This window comes from Alosa pseudoharengus, unplaced genomic scaffold (genome assembly GCF_046254945.1).
Source record: "Alosa pseudoharengus isolate Yale_2024_CS ecotype anadromous, Long Island Sound unplaced genomic scaffold, YU_APseudo_1.1 YU_APseudo_1.1_scf_10, whole genome shotgun sequence".
Lineage (NCBI taxonomy): Eukaryota > Metazoa > Chordata > Actinopteri > Clupeiformes > Clupeidae > Alosa > Alosa pseudoharengus.
Genome location: NW_027468565.1, coordinates 31178301 through 31200655, shown reverse-complemented (window position 1 = coordinate 31200655; position 22355 = coordinate 31178301). Strand labels below are relative to the sequence as shown.

Below are 22355 nucleotides of genomic sequence, written 5' to 3'. Positions count from 1 at the left end.
GGACCAGAGGAAATGTTTTTGTGCCTGGTTATTACTGCTACCCATCCTTGCACTTGCATAGACTGAAACAGGGCTGTTCTGTTAGTTACAGTGGCAAACCAGCTATATATATATTGTACATTATAGTATTTATTTATTTTCATTAGGCTATTGATTTAATTATTTATTATTGCTATTCCTAAATGTAGTCTTACCAACTTTTTAAATTGTGTACTGTTAAATTTAACTTTGTATTGTTGTTATATGTGTGTCGCTTTGGACAAAAGTGTCTGGTCTGCTAAATACCATAATTGTAACCATATATATATATATATATATATATATATATATATATATATATATATATATGAATGTGAATAAAATCAATGTTTTACTCATGAATAAATAATAATAGTTTATTATTACATAAATATAATAATAACAATAATAATAATACATTTTATTTGTTACATAGCGCCTTTCAAAGCACCCAAGGTCGCTTTACAGAGTAATCACAGTGAAAAACAATAGTAATCAGCACACAAATTAAAAACTAGATAAAAAAATAAAAACATAGTAGTACTAAAAGGTATATTAAAGTCCATAAGGTATCTTGAAAAGATGGGTTTTAAGAGCCATTTTGTATTGTGAGATGGAGTCGAATGTGTGAGGGGCAGGGGCGTGCAGAGACCTTTGAAGGGGCAGGGGCTCAAATTTTAAAAAAGAGCACATGGAACAAAATTTTCCGAAAACGTGTTAACTTTATTTAAAAATTTTTTGATTACAACCCAATAGAGAATACATAGGCTACATGCAAATTATATCAAAATAAAACATTCCCTAGCCTATAAAGCTTTAATTATCTGAACCTGAGCTGGACAAATTTTATTTTATTTTTTGCATTTAAATTCTAGCATTATGCTATTTCAATGATGATGGTGGGACAGGCTATTATATGGTTTAGCAATTTGCAAAGTAGTCTAATGTACTGATAAACATTTTATACATTTTCATATTTATTCATTATGTATCAAGAAGAATGGGTGTAAATAGCAGACAGAGCTGTAACACATTTTTCTCATTTCTCTCCTTGGTTCTGGAAATTCAATAGGAGTGCATGTACTGTAGGCCTACTTTAGCCAGGGAACAGACAGATAGGTCTTTTCAGTTTTCATTAGGCTATTGTCTACACAGAGATCATAGGCTATAAGGCTACATCTTATTGATTAAATTCAAAGCTTTTAATAGCCTAGAAATCTAGACGCACCCTAGCGGCAGCAAATATGTTATTGCCTAGTCTGGCTTGTCAGGCTATATAGTAGAGCGGCTACAAGGCCAATTTGGCAAGAATCGTGCAAATTATGATACAAGCATGAAACTTGGTAGGTATGTGATTATGACCAATACAATCAAATGTACCTGATTGGCCACTTGAAATGGTAGCCATTTTCCAAGATGGCCGCCAAAAAAGACTCCAGAAATTGATTTATTGCATAGAATTGACCTAGCAAATTATGATACAAGCATGAAATTCTACATGTATGTGCTTAAGACCAATACAATGAAATCTACCTGATTGGCCACTTGAAATGGTGGCCATTTTCCAAGATGGCTGCCAAAAAAGACCCTAGAAATTGATTTATTGCACAGAATTGTCAAAGCAAATTATGATGGACGCATGAAATTTGGCATGGATGTGATCAAGACCAATACAATCAAATCCACTTGATTTGCTACTTGAAATGCTGGCCATTTTCCAAGATGGTGTCCAAAAAGACCCAAGAAATTTGCAAATTTCAAATGTGCAAATTGCAAATGTGGTGTAAATAATTGTTCACTCTCCTTATATGTTTCCATAGATGATGAAGTGATACAGATATTAAAAATGTTCCACAATGACAAATAAGCCACTTATGACACACAAATAGCATGGTGATAACATGCTAATAATACCAGTTCTCAATGTCAATGGAGGGCGTTGCGTGATGCCACCCCCCCACCCCCCCAAACAAATAAAATGGTTATGACATGCTAATAATACAATGACACTAATATGCTAATAACAGCAATTCATGGCTGTTAAACAAAAGATGCGTGTACACCAGAAACAACCTCAGCTACCAAGTAGCCAAGATCGTTGAAGAAGCTTTCTCATGAATTCGCTTTTTTCGCTCTGGACGTCACATTGACATGTTTGATTTAGCTAATCACATAACGGCTCTGGCTTGTCAGCCTGGGACATTTGAAGATAAGAGCATTCCAATTGTTTTTTGCTGATTAGCTGACTTTTAATTGCTTAATCGCTCTGGTCGCCCAGATTGGTTCGCTCCTGGCGAATTTACTTTGGTCGCTTTATTCGCCGACCCTCCATAGACAAATAATGACTTCCCCACAATTACCCCAGAGTTAGAGAACAAGGCGACCAGAGGGAATCAATCAGTAGTGGTCCAATGTCGCTGTAAGTGGCTAAAATTAATTCCGAATAACCTCAGTGGCTGGTTTAATTCAGATAGTTTTGGTCTAAATATTGTAAGGATATCGAGAGTGATATACAGTACATATACTCAAATGTAAAACGGTATACAGTGTAATTTGTAGTAGGAGAGTAGGCTACAAAGTAGGGCAGTAAGAACAGACAGGAATATTATATATGAGGCATACTAGCATATAAGTGTTCTGTGTAACCACTCTGAAGGCCTGACTGACCGCAACGTCAAAAAAAGTTTGGTTTGACTAACTGTAGCAACATTGGCCTTTTCCATGCTCAAGGTGAGGGTGGGTAAAGAAATATTACATCTTACTTGTGACATGGTCAGAATAATCAGCAATTGATATTGATATACTGCCACACCACTCATCAAAGGCATTTTCTTCTTCTCCACCTGCTGTATGTGTTTGCACAGCTTTGTTAAAACAGGCTTACATTGTTGAAAAACAAATAGCATTTTTATACACGTGCGTCTTTCTGTTAAAATACCTACACTAAATTCTGAATCACATTTTGCCAATCAGCCCAAAACGAATTGAAATTTAAATAACTGTTCCATGCATGAATTCAAAAGGTGATCAAAAGATCATACCTCAATCTGATTTTTTAGATTAACAATGGACAACGAACGTATAACACACACTGACTGGTCAAAGTGCTGTCTGTGTCAGCAGGACACAAAAGAACAATTAAAGTCTCCCGATACGAATCCTGCAAAGACAGATAAAGATGGCTATACAACATTAGCAAAAAATATCCCCTTGTTCCACTCTCTTAATGCATTGCCTATCAAACTTGATTGTGCAAGACTTGACGGAAGAGGTGGAATAGAACAAACGCTCAGACAGAATAAAGCCAGATACCACAAAAACTGCAGGCTTTTATTTAATAATAGTAAGCTGAAGAGAGCAGAGAAAAGAACAGTTAAGATGAAACACTGAATTTGTGAAACACTGAATCTCAGTTATGTGCCTTTTTGCTTGATTGAATTTCCAATGACTTCATCATAGAAGGAAACAGAAATGTAGTGAATGTTATCATTGATTTGGGCCACATCTGCTAAATTAATTGCAATTAATGAAGTTCTAGTGTCTTAGGGACCGTTCGTTATTTATAAACGGGATCACCGGAGGGATTTTAAGTGCTTCGATCAAAAGTTGCATGACCCTCCCCTGCCTGTTATATAATTTTCTACGACCCTCCAGCAGCATTTTCAAAAATGACATGACCCTCCCCGGCCAATTATCGATGTCTACCACCGACGTTCTTACGCGCTATGAGAACACGTCAATATATATGCTACCGACCAACCCCTGCTTTCTGATCTTACACATCACACTTCACCAAGATGGTGGCCATTTCAGTAGATTTACTCACTAACATTGTTGTGGAAACACAATGGAAACTAAATGCACACTTCCTGCAACTGAATTAGCCTACTTGAAAAGTTACTCTTCTAGTAATTATTCACATGAAATAAAACAATAAAGCATTGAGACCATTCAACAAAGCACACTGGGTAATAACAAATTCAACACATGAACTTGTTGCTATGGACTCGTCTCTAGGCTTCCTCAGTAATTGTAAAGCTGCCGAAGCTGAACATTATCCAAAACTCAATTTCTCAGACGAGCGTCAATTTGGGAGCTTTCAAATGACTTGAAAAGGCCGTTTGCACAATTTCACAAATAATCACAGGGACCGAAAAATACCTAACATGCCAACTTTTTCCGGGTTTATCATTTTAACGTTTCCCCGCTGTCTTGCCGTTTTAATATATTTTAATATATTTTTCCGTATATCCCATATTAGCTCATAACATTAGTCCTGCATTCTGGCCTGTCTCTGTGTTGTCCTGTTGTTACCCCTTGCCCTTCCAGAGAAACAGATGTATTCAAATCATCGTTTTGCTTGCTTGAATGCGAAAGGAGTGATGTTAACCTAGGCCTATTTAAGTTAACGACGTTATTATTAGCGCTTGCAGTGTTCGGCCGTAGGCTATGCCTACGTGCGCACCTGCCAGGCTACTCAGCTAGACAAAGAATTCCCCCTGTATATTCACTCCAAGTTGGCCTACATAACTTACCAACTACACTGTGTAGACCATAAACTGGCTATTTATATGACCAAATGTATTTGTTCAACTTTATGAAGCAGAATTACGCACTGCTACTTGGAACGTAGGCTAACACATTTTTGTTGACAGTAGAGAGAATGACAGCGAATAACAAATTGCACTTGTTGCTGGTTACCAATATATACTATATATTTTTTTGCAAACAACAAAAACAGAAAGGATGGAGACAGCAAAGCTAGAGATGGGCAGGAACAAGGTCAATTGGTAGAAATGCTTGTCAAAATGTTAGGAGCTGGATGTGTGGATGAATGAAGCACAAGTATGCTTTAGGCTATGTTAAGCATGCACACTGTTTAAAGTTAGGCTACACGGTAAACTACAAGTAAACCAAAGTTAAATTTAGCTTTTTTAGGGCTGGATAAAGTTGACCAAATGGATATAGGCTGTTAGGCGTGAATAAAGTAGGCTACTTTGTTGCTCCAACCCTTCCAACCCAACGTTAATGGGGACGATCTTGTTGACATTTTCCGTATTTTGCGTGAGAAACCCGGGAAATCTCCCTTATTTTCATTGTTCAATGTTGACAGAGCTATGGAACGAAAGAGAACGTTATATGGCGACAGAAATCAACAATCAAACAAGCCACTTTGATTTTTTGCTGTTTTCATTAGCCTAATACAAAAGATGGGTGACCCTCCCTTCTAGACAAAAAAAAGTTAGGTGACCCTCCCCTCAACAAAGAATAAAAAGACATGACCCTCCCCTATTTTCCTCCGGTGACCCCGTTTATAAATAACGAACGGTCCCTTATTTGGTGGCCATCTTTAAAAATGGCTGCCATATTACATGTTCAAGTTGCAAATGAGGTGGATTTGATTATATTGCTCTTTAGCACAAACACACAAAATTACATACTTGTATCATCATTTTCTTGCTCACTTCTGGGCTAAATTCAGTCTTTTGGCGGCCATATTGTAAAATGGCTTCCATTTCAAGTGGCGAGTCAGGTAGATTTGATTGTATTGTTTTTTTAGCACATTCATGCCAAAATTCATGCTTGTATAATAACTTGCTTGATCAATTCTGTGCAACAAATTCATTTCTATGGTATTTTTTGGCGGTCATCTTGGAAAATGGCCGTCATTTAAACTGGAAAATTAGTTAGAATGTATTGTGTTGGTCTTAAGCACATACCTGCCAAATTTCATGGCTGTATCATAATTTCCTTTGTCAATTCTGTACAACAAATCCATTTTTAGAGTTTTTCATGGTGGCCATTTTGGAAAATGGCCGCCATTAAAAATGGCAAATCAGGCAGATTTTATTGTATTGGTCTTGAGCACATACATGCCTAATTTCATGCTTGTATCATAATATCTTTGGTCAATTCTGAGCAATAAATCAATTTCTGGGGTCTATTTTGGCGGCCATCTTGGAAAATGGCCGCCATTTCAAGTGGCCAATAAGGTAGATTTGATTGTATTGGTCTTGAGCACATACCTGCCGAATTCCACGCTTGTATCATAATTTGCACGATTTTTCCTGTAGCCGCTCTACTAATAATTTACACAGTGAACTATCACCATTAGCAAGCTGGTGTCTTGCAGATTCACGTGATGTGCGTGTGGCCACTGAGTGAAATGACGCGTAATGTAGCCTACTGTAAACAGAGAACGACGTGTGGAGTTGGGTTAGTTAAACAACTACAGTAGCCTATGTCGTCGGCTTATGACGATTTAGAAAAGGTTTGCCTACTCTGTTTTATGAACTAGGTCTACTAACCTAACCTAAGCTACTATAACATAGTAACCTAAACAGAATATGTTATGAACGTTCAGCCTTAGATTTTCGAAGCTGCCAGGTTATTGAAATGGATGGACCATGACAGTTAAAACGGGTTTGATAGCTTACTTCATTAAACATGAAACAACTTTAAACATTTTATTCTCTATCTCTAAGCTGAATACTATTGCATGTTCAGATAGGCTAACTGCCAAGTGACCTTACCGTGTTCCCAAACGTCTCCTGCAGCACTGTGCCTGCGTGCACCTTTTGAGAGTTCACTGAATGTATAACGTCACGGATTGGTGGCCGCAAGGCATTTCAATTAACACAGAAAATTGTTATTTTTGTAAATGTCTAATTTCACAAACTATTAATGAGACATTTTAGCGAATATTCACGTTGGAACTAACGGAAGTATTACAAATTTGAAAAAGTAAAAAACGGGTCTTGTCAAAAGGGCACTTGGACATCAAAGGGGCAAAAGGGCAGGTGCTAGAGCCCCTGTAGCCCCCCTTCTCTGCACGTGCCTGGTGAGGGGAGTGAGTGTGTATTTATATAAGAATCAGAACTGTACATGCCTGAATGCCTCTTGATGGTGATATGGTGCATTTGTGATGTACATAACTCCCTTCAGATTGTACCCGGTGGTTGACAGTGTGATGCCAGTTATCTGTGGGCTGACATGCATAGACCCGCACCTGACATGTATTTCTCAGTAACAGGCAGTCGGTGCGTGAGGGCAACCTTTCAACGTATAATGACCTGGCTGATTTACCGCTGAGGGCCACAGCCCGGTCCAGGCCCAGTTGGGATGTCAGCCAGTGAAAGATCCAATGTCTCATCTGGAAGGGGGCATGATATTCTTTACATTTACAGTTAACCCTTCAGTAAGGGAGTTTTAAACATTCTAACAAAAGATTCTGTTCCGCAACAATGTAAGGTTCTAAAATCCCATGTTGAATTTAGAGCCCTAGTATAAAGAGAGAGAGAGTTGCGACACTGGGTGTACTCAGGGTTCTGGGTATTCTCATACTAATGGCCAAGTTTGATTTAACATGAATTGTAGAATTATTTGACAAAGAAAATGAAGAGTTTGGTTCCAAAATGCAATGCAAAGCGAAAAGTTGTGCTGTTTTGATTAAGTAAATAAATAACAAATACCAATAAAAAAAAACAGTAAAGATTAATTCACCAAAATTGAGTATATTTGTTTTGGAACTAAACTAAACTCCAAATGCAGAAATTGCTTCTTTTTTTCTTAGTTATAGATCGAGCACAGTTTTTTGCCTTGTGCTTGTGTCATTTCCTGGCAGATGTATTGGTCTGTACAACTGAAACTCTAAGATCACTATCACAAATAATTTCGGGTTTAACTGTATTTTAAAGCAGACTGTGAGACCAAATAGATTTGAGGAGATAAATAGTTTATGAATGTTATTTTATTCTGAACCTCAGGTCATTTGGTTCTATCTGATCTCTCATGAAATTAGGTATCTCCACAAGTTCACAGAGCAGATATGGAAAGTACATATTTATTGCTTGAAATAAAATTAGAAGTCAAGCTCATGTCTGGGAAAGTTAACCCTTCTCAGGTCAATTCCACACTTTTCTAAAAGTTTCCAATAAGACAGCTAGTCTGTAGTCTCTCACTCTCTCTTTCTCTGTTTCTGTTTCCCTGTCTCTCTGATTGTCTCTCTGTATCTATCTCTCTCTCTCTCTCATGCTCTCTCTCTGTTTCTCTGTCTCTCTTTCTCTCTCTTTCTCTCTGGACTGTGGGAATGAGAATGTCTCTGTTCGACTCATCCGTTGCATTCATCTGTGTGGACATTATGTTCCTCTCATTACTCTCTCCCTCTCTCCTCCTGCCATATCTACCTGTCATCACTCCTAATAAACAGTCCTCACGTCCATCCTCTCTCTAATCCCCTCAAGTATAAATAGACCCCCAAAGCCACACACACACACACACACACACACACACACACACACGGTGCTGACCCCCTTTCCTCTTGCTTTACCAAAATAGGGAGGCCTGCGTTGATATTTACACAGGCATTTTCCCCATTGCGATGCGTATGACGTGTCTCACCCCTGAGCTCTGTTTACATGAGATATGTCGGTTAATGGTGTTGATTGTGCGGGTAATAGGAGTCTGGAGTTGATCCCACATGCTTGTGTCGGGACGCTCGGCTCAGCTCGGCTCGGCTGCCATCTTTATGCAGATGGCTTTTCTGTGAGTCAGTGTCACCATCCCGTCTGAAAGGCTGCGGAGCTGTCGAACCGATGACTTGAGGATGGACGGGCGCAGGCGGCTCTTAAACCGAAAGATAAAACAAAAACCTGCACGGAACTTTTCGGGGTAGAGCACAATCTTTCTGTTATCCTGGCAGCATCTATTGAAGAAAATAAAAAAAACCAGAAAATGTATAGCACCACTGTAAATGTTTCCGAGAGAGGTCCAGGCAACAGAAACAGATCTTCATATCATTCAGATATTTTGAGTGACCTCCTGTGCATTTTAAAACGTGTGCTTATGTTGCAAAAGTATACGTGCAATCTGTGTGTAGAATGTGGACTATGCACTGTCTCTATGGAGACAGTAAAAAAAAACCTAAGATTAATCTTGCAGCAGCAGTGCAGTCCACGTTGCATTTATGATACATATTGATTTTGAAGAAGTCAATCCCATAAATACTTCATCATGGGCAGGCAGGTCTGTTGGTAATGCTTCGTGTAAGCTAAACATGGTGAAGAGTTTACCCATGATGCCTCACACAGAGCTTCCACTGGACGGATATCCCCCATTTTAGTTGCTCGTCTTTTCATGGCAAATCAATGACAACAATACAATTGTATGCTTTTACACTTCTCTGTTTACAATTTTGCCCATGTTTTTATTTGATCTTCATATGTTCTATTTCTGAATTTATTTTGCTAACATAAATGTTTTTTTCATGTTCGTATTTTACATTACCTATGACCACATTGAATTTGAATATATTTCTTTCTTTCTTTCTTTCTTTCTTTCTTTCTTTCTTTCCATAATTCTTTCTTTTTTGTTTTTAGACAGAGCTTTGTATTTACTTCACTGACAGATGTAAGGAACAGAGTTCACATCAAAAGGAACTTTCAGTTCCGAATGGATTTAACCATGAAATGGATTTAGCGCTTCAATTTTAGATAACCCAGCTGTCCATGTCCTCTTCTCTTCTAGCACTGTGTGTGTGTGTGTGTGTGTGTGTGTGTGTGTTCGTGTGAAAGAGAGTGTGTGTGTGTATGTGCATGCATGTGTGTGTGAGAGAGAGAGAGTGTGTGTGTGTGTGTGTGTGTGTGTGTGTGTGTGTGTGTGTGTGTGTGTATGTATGTGTGTATGTGTGCGTATGTGTGTGTATGTGTGTGTGTGTGAGTGTGTGTGTGTGTTTGTGTGTGTGTGTGTGTGTGTGTGTGTGTGTGTGTGTGTGTGTGTGTGTGCTGTTTCTTATCTCTCTGGGCTGGGGTCCTACTTTTCAGCCCCCTCCAAGACACTATGTGTCACTATGTGTGGTAGATTAGAGCAGTAAATGTACCCCAGATCAACTGGACCGGTCCAATTGGGATGGTGTTCCGATGCCCTCTATCCAGTGTTTGGCAGTCCAAGGGGTTCATATCATCCATAGCTGACCCTATAGCATATATGCTGTTGCCACTTGTGTTTTTAAGAAGCGTAGCTGACTGTATATGGTAACTGTGTGAGGAATGAGTTTACATTAACGCTAAGAAATTCCTGTCAACATAAATAAACAAATACGTAAAAAGTTGGATTACAGGTGGAGAGAATTATAGTGTCTTGGTTGGCAGTGAGGAGAAGGCCATTCAGTGGTTCCGTACAGCTTTGCCTAGCACAGACGGACACTGCAGAATATTTTGTTGTCACAGGGGGCAAATGGATACCCATGCAGTAATATGATGGTGGAAAACATTATGCTGATGGTTTGATGTGTGCCTCCATTCCTGGTCTGTTCTGGCTGTATCTTGTTGAAGGCTGAGGTCTCCATCCCTGCAGTGAAACTCGAGCCCAGGGCCAGCTGTCTGTGGATGCCCTGGCTGCAGCCTTTGTTATGTTTTCATTCTCAATCACCCTCAGCAGGGACTGCCCTGACTCGTTCTCTCACACCCACTAAACTCCTGCTTTAAGCACACACACACACACACACACACACACACAGGCATGCACGCGCACTCACTCGCATTCCATAAACGCACGCTCAGAAACACACTCTCTCTCCCTCTATCTATCTCTCTCTCACACACACACAAACGCGCACACACACACATGCAGTCACAAAGTCACTGAGTACAAACATACAGTATAAACAACACAGTCAAACACATTTACATAGAATGAACGTACACACACACACGCACACACACAAACATACAGACACATACACACATACACACATACAAATAGACTCACACACACACACACACACCCACACACACACACACACACATACAAGCATACACATATACAAACATACACACACACACACACACACACACACACACACCATTCAGGATCTGTCCCAGTCCATGAGGTCTCTAGCCAGTCTCCTTAATCCCGCTGTCTCATCAGACCTTTTTATAGGGAACTCAGCGGCAGGCAGTGGGACAAATGCTCTACGGAGATTTATCAGCAGCGATAGAGTTACTGCATGGTAGCTCAAACAGCTCCCTCTCCCCAAGCGCGCACACACAAACACACACACAAGCACCCCACTGCCACTGCTGCCTCTAACTAACTCCGTGTCAAAGTGTGTGTGTGTGTGTGTGTGTGTGTGGAGAGAGAGAGGGGTGGAGACATTGTACTGTTTGTCACACACGACGCTCGGCGTCACTCTGCTCAAATGGTACTATCTGTTCCTCTCTCTCTCTCTCCCTTCACACCTCACTCTGTTCCTCTCTCTCTCTCTCCCTTCACACCTCACTCTGTTTCTCTCTCTCTCCCTCCCTCTCCCTCTCTTTTTTTTCTCCTCTCTCCGACGATCCTACTCTGCCACTGTCCCTCTCTGCAGAGCGGATTAGGCCAGTCATGGCAGCCCCGAGTTCCAGTGGACTAGAGGTGCTGCTGACCACACTGCAGGTAAGCACCGCGCTAAACGCCAACGCTCGATCACGCCAGCACTCACTCGGGCACTGGCTGAGTGTCTCCACACGTGTTTACAAGAGCCTTCCTGCACCAGGAAAGAGTTACAGAACAATAATAACAGGAGAAGGTCAGCTTTTTGTTCTGAGAAAAAGAGGTTACACAAAACAAAACATGCTGTTCTTGTGTGTGTCTACATCGTGACATGCTTAGGTTCTGAGCTGTTTTTTCCGCAGGTCAGCAATTGTTGGACTATGTTGGACTGTGCTGTTGCAGAGTGAGGGGGTGTGAGTGTTCCGGTTACGTGCTGTTGTCAAGTTTAGAGAGTGTTTAAGCTGTGAGTTGTCAGAGAATGTATGTGCGCGTTAGAGAGTGTTTAGACTATGTGCTGACAGCCTAGCGCCCCGGTGGCGATTCTGTTTGCACGCATAATTAAACATACAGTCCAGTAGCCTAACTGTCCAGTGAGTTCCACTTCTAAGTAAAACTCATGAGTTGTAGTAAAACACTCGAGTTGTAAACACAACTGGATTGGATATTCATGCACTCTTGGTCATTGTAGTTATTTTTTTCAATAATATGTAAATGCATAAAAATATATTCAAAGTCATGAGTGTGCACTTAAAGCGTAACTTTTGCCAAAATGCATCCTAGGGTGTTTTTGTGAATGTACCCGTGTCAAACTTCCGTTTAAAAGCATAATTACGTCCGAAGCGCCACTTTTAAGCTTGTCTGTTTTGTCGTTTTCGGGTCAAATGGCCTTTTGAATGGGAATTGTAGGGACACTACTATTTTGATACATGACCGCGTCAAAATCGCTATTTTTAAAACACTAAGAAGGCTCGACACAACATGATACTTTGATCAAAGCATCATCAGTGTCTCTACACATGAACTTGAGCATTGAGAACATTGTTTGTGTACACAGAGTTTACTAAAAGAAAGGTTTTGAACAACTCACTTGGTTTTTCTGCTCGCCGCCATCTTGCCAGTCAAGGAGTGAGTCCAAAACCTTTCTTTTTAGTAAACTATGTGTACATGTTGTCAATGCTCGAGTTCATGTGTAGAGACACTGATGATACTTCGATCAAAGTTTCATGTTGTGTCGAGCCTTCTTAGTGTTAGTGTTAAAAATAGTGATTTTGACGCTTTTAAACGAAAGTTTGACTCGGGTACATTCACAAAAACACCATAGAATGCATTTTGGCGAAAGTTACGCTTTAAACGAACGATTGGGCCTTAAACTTAATAAGCAAAACTCGGGAGTGTTACATACTTGGATAATACCAGTAATCTTTGCTCTTGTGATATGTCATTTTAATGGCATATTAAAATGCCATATCATAATGAAAATAATGAAATTGCATTATTGATTATTAGTATTAAAACAGAAGTATCAAAAGCACATAACTTATAAACCCTTTGGTCTGTTTTACTTCTGGTTTTGAGTAATTTCTTTATTTGAGTCAAGCCAAATAACCTGTATGATAATAAGAGAAAGATCAGCTGTTTTCGTGTGAGTGTAAAAAACTACATTTGACTTAACTCTGTTTTTGTAGGAGTTGATTGCCTGTGTATATTATTGTTTTTTTTCATAGGATATGGAAGTGTTGTATTCTTTGTTGTCTTTGTGCAAATGTTTGGTTGCTAACTTATAACTTTGCCCAAGAGGTAGTGATTCCGACCTCTGTCCATAGCGAGTCTGGCTTGGGATGACACTCAGATAGTAAACGGGGGGCAGATGCACCTGATCAACCCACCACAGCAGATAATCCTCCCTCAGGCCCGATATCTTCTGACGAAGGTTTCCATTCACTCTCCACACAGGAGTTCAGCACGGCCTTTTAACTGGTACATTCTAATAGTGCCGCTAGAAATATTGGGCCCAGGAAAGAATATAATATTACGACCCCAAAAACTTGTAAGCGTTCCGAGGGCCTCCCTGGGGAGTCAGTCCTCTTTTCCCCCACACACAACGACAGCCTTGGTTACACCCACATCAACAATGACCAGTGCTGGAGTGCTACTGTGGTACTGTAGCTCCTGTGCAACACAGCAGTGGTCAGTCATCTGTCATCGTTGAACTCAGCTTTTGCCTCCGCTACTGGTCCACACACTGAGAAAGACTTTCCCCGTCTTCACCTCGCCTGAGCTCTACATGAGAGAGGAGAGGAGAGGAGGGGGGGGGGGGGGGCTTCTGCGGGGAAGCTGAACCAGAGAGTGAAGGAAACTGGACTCTTTTTTGCATACCATAGTGAGCAGGAGAGGCATCGATCTCCCTCTCTCTCTTTCTCTCTCTGCGAGGGCATGGCTTTGGACAGAGAGGGATAGAGAGGGACCTCGCCCCTCCAGCGGACCACCACACACACCTTCTCTTTCCCTCCCTCTTCCTGCCTCCTGCATCTTCCTCGTCCCTGTGCTCAGAATGTCCTATCATTCACTGCATGGTGCACTGCCTACTGAATAACCACCATTTTATGCACTATATAATGCACAGTGATTCACTATAATGCACAGTAATTCACTATATAATTCACAGTGGTTGACTAATGCACAGTGATTCACTATATAATCCACAGTGGTTGACTATATAATGCACAGTGGCTCACTATATAATGCACAGTGATTCAATATATAATGCACAGTAATTCACTATATAATTCACAGTGGTTGACTAATGCACAGTGATTCACTATATAATCCACAGTGGTTGACTATATAATGCACAGTGGCTGACTATGTAATGCACAGTGATTCAATATATAATGCACAGTAATTCACTATATAATTCACAGTGGTTGACTAATGCACAGTGATTCACTATATAATCCACAGTGATTACCTATATAATGCACAGTGATTCACTACTGTATATAAAGCACAGTGATTCACTATATAAGACACATTGATTCACTATATAATGCACAGTGATTCACTATATAAGGCACTGTGTAGTGAGTGAGTGAGTGTTTGAGTGGCTCTGAGTGGATGTGGATGGATGTGTCCATGTTTCTATGTTTCTGTCTTCCATAAGATGATTAAAGCACATGACAGGCGTGGCCCGCCATCTTCGCTGGTGGCCGTGTGTTTAGTCGATCACCTGTGTTGCTTGACCGTCCTCTGTTTCCTGCGACGGCTCTCCCGCCCCCAGGTGAGGCATCGAGCGTATAAAACGACCTCCATCTGCTTTCCATCATCCATCTGTGCGGGAGGGGCCACTTCATCCCACATCGCCATCTAGCTGTGTGGAATGCACTTCTAAGGTTGCAACTCCATTTAGTGGCCTTGTACTGGCCTCTAGTGCATCTGCCAAGTGCACTTCTGGTTCTAGTTGTACTGCTGTAGGTGTACACATAAGGGTGTGAGTGTAAGTGTGTATGTATGTATGTATGTGTATGTTTGTGTGTGTAAAACAGTGCAGTTCTCGTGGTGATGATCTGCCTGCTTTAGCACAATGTGCAGGGTCGTAGATATTGTTTTAGACTCAATAATGACGTATTGTTGACTTTTTTCAGTTCAATGAGATTCAAAGTCTAGGTCAAAGTCAAATTTATTTCAATAGCATATTATCATACATAATCATCATTCAGCGTGCTTTACAAAACAAGCACATAAAATGGAAATAATCCAAGACACAGACAGAACAAATAAATAAAATGCAAATAAGTGAAAAGGAATATAAAAGAAAACAAATCAATTATAAGGAATAAATAAACATATAACTATAAAACTATCCACATGGCGATTTTTCACAGAGATCTCTGTTTCTCCTAGGTCACACAGTACTGTCGTTACGAGAAAAAAAAAACTAAAATTCTACCTACCTCGAGTTGCTGCAGCCAACGGCTAGAGCTGCCAGGCAGCTACAGTGCTACACTCTGGGGGCATGAACATGGGGGCTCATGAACATGGGGGCAGAGTGTATCACTGTAGCTGTCTGGCAGCGCTAGCCGTTGGCTGCAGCAGCTCGAGGTTGGTAGAAGTGATTGTTTTCTGTGTTTTTTTTTGTACCGACAGTACTCAGTGACCCAGACATCCCAACCTGCAAAAAGACATTTCAGGGAGGTATCAATCATGAAGCCCCCCCCCCCAAAAAAAAAAAACCTTTAGCCTACTTAAATACAAATGAATATGTTCAATAATGTCTAGTCAGTACACCAAATAAGGAAGGCCTAGATAGAAATTGTGAAAATAAAATATGTAGATTTTGGTAGTTTGGTCTTTTCATGTAGCCTTGGCAACTAGTAGGTTATAGGCCTGGATAATATGCACATAAATTGACACTTGTTAAACTCACCTCAACATGTCTTTTGCAATCATTTAACCCGCCATGGGCAATGCTAAAGTCACTGTTACAAACAGTGCAGCGTGCAAGACTAGGCCTATCATTATGTTTTACTCTTATGAGACAAGGGTAGCCTACACTTTGAAATGGGTCTTACATTTTCCTTTTTTTGAGGCACTGACTCTGCCATGATACACTGAACTGATTAATTAAGTTCGGGAGAAAAGAGATAAAAGCCCGCCTACACTGAAAACTGATTGGTTGATCCCCAATTAGGATGCTCTCTGTCTTGAATGCGCTCAGGCACACACGCACCACACCTCTCTCTCTCTCCCGTCGTGTGCACGCTACACTCAGATGCACACGCGGTCTCGCATGTGCACTTCTGATCGCTCACTATAGATTCCGGGAGATTTTATCTAATTTGCGGGCATCAGGGAGCCGCTATCAATATGCGGGAGACTCCCGGAACTTCCGGGAGACTTGGGATGTCTGGTGACCCTGGGAAACAGAGATGTGAAAAATGGCCGCAATTCTCCTTTAATCAAAGGCAGAGAGTGGATTCTGCTAAAGCAGCAGTTTACATCTACTGTGTAATTATCAGGATCTCCACTGCTGTATGCATTTTTGCATGTATAGATCTATCTATCTATCTATCTATCTATCTATCTATCTATCTATGCATTCATTCATCCATCCATTCATTCATTCATTCATCTATTCATCAATTGATGCATCCTTCCCATGCATCCCAGATACATTCTCATCACAGTGTTTGAAATGTAGATACATATTCTGCATTCTGCTTTGAGTGTATGGTTTTTATTGGTATGGTATATTTAAAATGCATTGTACATACAGCATGCATTTTAGATGTCCTTTGTAACTCTATGGACTTTAAAGCAGGTTCAGTCACTAATTATTTTGCAAATTGTTTTATTACTGTTATAGCTTAACAGTAATAGTACAATAATTGCATTACTGGGATCTTAAATGCCATTAAAATTGGAGTTATGTTCCTCCTGTGTGTCACTCTGCTCTGTAGTGCATAATATTGTGTTTGGCTTTTTAAAGAATCAAAACAGTTACATTATATTTAAAAACAAAAGCTCTCTCTTTACACTTTGTGTAAAAGAGGTGTGTGAGAACTGACACAAGACTGGTACCCCTAACCCTAACCCCTTAGGCGGGGATCACATTAGCCAGTGGCAAGCGGCAGGTTTCCTATTGTTCTCTATGGTTTGGCAGCGGAACGGTAGCAACGCTGGCGTAACGCTAGCGTTGAGCAAGCTGAGCGTTGAACTTGGTTCAACTTTCAAAGCGCAATGCGAGCGTATTCAATTGTCAGCTAAGGCAAACCATTTGTGTTACCATAGGAACGAGATGGTCTGAGCGTTGTGTTACGCTTGCTGCTGCCGCTTGCCGCTGGCTAATATGATCTCTGCCTTACTGTACAATACTGTGCTAAGGGACAGTAGGTAATGAAGTAGTTTTATGTAGAACAACAATAATGTAAACTGCACTTCCACACATGCAAACATCCCATCGCCCTGTCCCCCTTGCCCAAGTCCAGCCATTCACTGCCACTTCAGAGCTGTCCCACGGCTCTAATGTCGTGTCCAAGGCCACGACCATGACCCATTCCCATGGCAAGAAACAGCGTGGTGCTCATGACAATGTGCTGTTTTCTGGACAGCAGTGTTGCACTTTTTTGCAGAGATGCTGCCATTGGACTAGAATACAGGGTTTTCTTTTGGATGGAATGATATGCAGGATTGAAAATAATTAAAATGCTCCAGTCTCCCTGGAGCAGCTCATGGTTAAGTGCCAAGTGCCTTGTTCATGGGCACAACAGTGACCCACCACTTGTGTGACTACTGCATGCTAGCAAAGCTCCTTAGGCCATAAAGGTGTAGGTTTTTGAACATTCTAACATAAGACTCCGTTCCGCAACAATTGAAGGTTCTAAAATTCTATGTTGAATTTAATGAACCCAGATATTCTTTAGAACGTTAATTTCCTAACATTCCTGTTAGCCACCACACTACCACCCAGTAGCGGAGTGGTAATCAGGAGATTCAGAAGAATTCCCGGTTGGCCAGTAACGTTTTGAGGTCGGACCGATTACTGTGATCTTAAAAATGGCATGATATCGCTGTTTGTTTAAGTTCTTAACTGCACACTCCAGCAGCCTGGACTGTGTGATCACAGCCCCTCACTGTCACTTCCACAGCGCTGGTAATAACGTGGTAACAACTATGATGCCCTGACTTGCAGGTGATGAGATGCGTATGAGATGGGCACAAACTACTGGAGATTTTAGATGAGCGACCGCAACATGTTTCAAGTAGCCATGGACTTCCTCCCTAAAATAGGTAGCAAGTGTCAGCTGGGTCATGCTCCCATCAACACCCCCGCCCCCTGTAGGGAGGAGGCCCCTGAAGATTGAACTGTTCCGGTAATATTTAGTGTCCCACACCGTCCACCACCACTTCTTTATGTCTCAAATATCTCGTGATGATTGTCATCCTAGAGATGGGTTAACTGAGATGGGGGGGGGGGGGGGGGTAGAGGTTGAAAGGGATTAGGGGGGCGGGTAGAAAGAAAAGAGTGAAGAGGCGACACCGAGTCTGCAACTGAAGCACTCTGTTCGTGTAGCGTAAGCATTTTAGCCCTAAAAGTAGCCCCTAAGTCTTGTCAACATTTGAGCTAAATGTAATGTTTCATTGTAAATCACATTATTTGCTTCTCCTCTTTTGAAACATACTGTATCTTCATACAGATTCATTTTTAAAATGTTGCGAAGATACTACATCAGTCCTTAGTGTATTCCTATTACTAGGCTATTTGCTTTGTCTTACTCTTTATTCATTTATTTATTAATCTCCCGCCCTCCACAGTAGCCTACCTGTGTAGCGCACACATTATCACTAGCAGAGACCTGTCACTCATCATCGTAGGGGAGGTTTTTGGCATCATTCCCGTGTTACAGTAAATAATCATCAGCCAATCATGGTGGTTACTCCAATCAAACTTGTGCATGAGTAATGACGTCAACCATAGCAATGGAGTTGTCATTTTTCCTTACTAAAGGATGGTCTCAGGAGTTTTGTGAATAGGTTTAAAGAGAAAATTCCTAGCTAAAAACTTGTAGTGTGATTTACTTTCTTACTCTTTAGTGTGAGTCCTCTTAGCAGTAAGATAAAAATGCTTTGTGAATACGGGCCCAGGTCTCTTGAATACGGACTCTTTTTTTGGCCCCTAAGTGTAATAGTCTCTGGTTGTTTATTCTGACATTCTCCCTGCTCTGTTACAGGATGCAGGTGACATGGAGAGCACTCTCAACATCCTCAATGTGCTGGATGAACTGCTCTCTGCTGGTGAGTCCAAGATCTCGCACACACAAATAATTGACTAGATAATCAAAAGACTTCCCATAGTGAGGCTCCATCATAACTCACTTTGAACCAATTTGTGGCCTCAAACTCAAGCCTGGTATTTGCAAAAGTTTCAAAGGACTTACAGCTCAACACATTGCAAAGGTAATATATGAGGGAAACCCCCTTAAACCATCAACACACACAAACAAAATGTTGGATGTAGTTATTAGCCATCGCTCAAGAAGAAAAGAAGAGAGAAGAGCACAAATAACTCATGGCTTTTTTTTTTTTTTTTTTTTTTTTTTTTGACTCTGAGGAAGACGCAGTGCGTCGAAACGTCAGTCGTTTGTGCACCTGAATAAAAAAAGTTTAAAAGTTCTCTGAGTGCTCCGGTCATCCTTGGGTGCAGTCTCTCTGAAGTGGCCCAGCCAGTCTTTCTGACTCTTTAGTCCTGGACTGTGAGCACCGATAAGGCTTGAGCGCAAGTGACACCTGGCTTACAACTCATGGCTTTATTCTCACATGAATTTTATTTGTTTTTTTCTGTGTCCACACTCCACTGTGTGAGTGTGTGGTGTCTCTCTCTCTCTCTCTCTCTCTCTCTCTCTCTCTCTCTCTCTCTCTCTCTCTCTGTGTGTGTGTGTGTGTTCTAGGCACTGACAGACGGATCCACTACATGATCTCTAAAGGGGGCAGCGAGGCTCTCCTCATAGCTCTGGTGAACACAGCACACACCACCGCACCCAATTACACCTTACTGCTGCCTATTCTGCACCTGCTGGCCAAGGTTGGACACAGAGGTACAAACACACACACTGACACAAACATTTAACAACTTGCACAGCAACATCAACATCCCACCAATCTCACCAAGATGTACATCTCCACACACATTGTGTATTTGTTGGCTAAGGGGGGATTCCTACTCCCCACCCCCCTCACAAACATACATACATACATACATACATACATACATACATACATACATACATACATGCATACATACATAAACCTATATGTTTATACACACATACATACGTATGGGATGTGTCATAAGATGACTAGATAAAGTTATTTCCGAGATATGAGAATGAAAATTGTGAAATCTGTCTCTTTGTGATTAGACAAATCACTGAAATCTGGCCAGATGTGTGGATTATGGTCAATATGTGGTCTCAACATTTTGTTTTTTATTTGCCTTTTCATTTATTTATTTTTATTATTATTTAAAGTCGATAGAGATATCCAACTTTCGAATGCAGCATAACTGTGCTGTTTTCAATCCTTACGATTCGGTAATCAGCTCATTAGCTTTCGGCCAAAAAAAACTCTTAAATGTCTCGTTCAGAAGCTAATGAGCATTTGGCCAAGATGTTGCACTGCCTCCTTTAAAAAATTTAATAAATATTCTTGCGTAAAAGAAGCTTGTATCAGTCAGAGGAGTCTATTTCTGGAGCACTTGGCAGAGAGGCTTCGGCAAGGTCAGGAGAAAGCCCTGGTGACGCTCTGGAACTCGGGGTTCAGAGGGTCATAAACAAAGCATGTAGCTCGTGGCACCAGTCCACGCGTCATGGCACAGGATCTCCAGTAGTGTAATCAGAGAGCAGAGAGAGAGAGAGAGAGAAGGGGGAGAGAGAGAGAGAGAGGGGAGAGAGAGAGAGAGGGGAGAGAGAGAGAAAAAGAGAGATAGAGAGATTGGGAGAAAGAGAGAAAGGGAGAGAGAGGGAGAGAAGGAGAGAGAGAGAGAGAGGGAGGGAGAGAAGGAGAGAGAGGAAGAGAGATAGAGAGAGACAAAGGGAGGGAGGGAGGGACTCCCGTGTGGCTTTGCTCGAAGTGCTACTCTCATCCTTCATTTGACTCCCCTTGTACAGTATCTGTCTCTCCGCGTCTAAATTTGTAGCACAGTGGCAAAAGCTTGTGAATGGCTCTGTCAGTGGTGGGAAGGTGGAGAAGCCCTCTCGCCCCCTTCCGCAACACCACCACCATCACCACCCCAGCCCAGAATTGTCTGATTCAAATACTGTGTGTGGGGGCTGTGAAAGGCCAAAGTGTGCTGCCGTCTGGCCTCTTTGGCTGCCAAATGATATTCTCTGTTTAGCAGCAGCAGGCTCTTCACATTGATTGGGTTTGGTGCTTCAGCAGAGTTTGCTTGTTGCCAGAAGGTGCTGCTCTGTGCACTGAAATGATGTCTTCGCACCGTCATGTGAAATAAGTCATGCACTGAGTTAGACACAACCTTCACACATGCAGGTGATAATTATCTCTTTTGAATAATAATTAATCTTTTTTCATGATTAAATCCACCAGTCCCTGCTCACCCAGACTCATTGTGTTGTTTGCCCTGTGGCTTAGCCAATACATTAGAAATTAGATGCCTACAGGCAAACCACAGGCATTTACTGACATTGTCATAAACATGTAATAATCATAATATAGCTTCATTGCTTCTCGTTACATTGTAAGACTGGTTTAGCATTTATTTTGAGAACACTAACATAAAAGTTATGTTTGATTACTTTTGAAAAGTTGTCTATACCTGTGAGAGCATACGAACCAGAAAATGTTGCTTGACCTGTAAAGTCTCATGAGATCACTTTGGCACGTCATGACAAGAGTTCACATCTAGATAAGAACAACATTTTGATGTTAATTATGCTAACAAGGCTGACTTCCCATCTAAAATCCACACAAAAGTGGGCTGTCCATGTTTATGCCACTTTGAACCTTTTCTCATCAACAAATCAACATCACTTGGTAGTGATGAAAGTTCCAAACACATGCAACCCTTCCATATTTGAGCCGAATTCAGACAAGGTGGTGCATAGCCTGCATACTGATCACATTTAAATAGTGTGTGTGTGTGTGTGTTTGTGTGTGTGTGTGTGTGTGTGTGTGTGTGTGTGTGTGTGTGTGTGTGTGTGTGTGTGTGTGTGTGTGTGTGTGTGTGTGTGTGTGTGTGTGTGTCAGACCGCAGCATTGGTGTGAAGGCGGAGAAGGCCGAGGCGGTGCTGCTGATGCTAGGGTTGCTCCGTCAGAATGTGAGGGATGTCAGGAGAGCTGCCGCCTGTCTGTGGGTGATCCAGGTCTTCTGCACCTCAGGTAATCTACCTTTACCGCAGGTAAAAGACTGTCCCCTCAGTTAATGTACCTGCCCCTTAGGTAATAAAACCTGCCCCTCAGATAACATGTATGCCCCTCACATTACATACCTGTTCCTCAGGTAACATCAAGTACTG

General features: G+C 41.3%; 1 protein-coding gene across 1 annotated transcript in view; it reads left to right on the top strand.

Annotated features, from left to right (window-relative positions):
* Positions 1–22355, top strand: part of agbl1 (AGBL carboxypeptidase 1) — a 150655-nt gene that overhangs the window by 15933 nt on the left and 112367 nt on the right. Inside the window, exons 2-5 of the mRNA XM_076269917.1 lie at positions 11384–11451; positions 19056–19119; positions 19773–19919; positions 22087–22218. Of these exons, the coding sequence (XP_076126032.1) occupies positions 11401–11451; positions 19056–19119; positions 19773–19919; positions 22087–22218 (394 nt within the window). The 5' untranslated portion in view covers positions 11384–11400. The remainder of the gene's footprint in view (positions 1–11383; positions 11452–19055; positions 19120–19772; positions 19920–22086; positions 22219–22355) is intronic.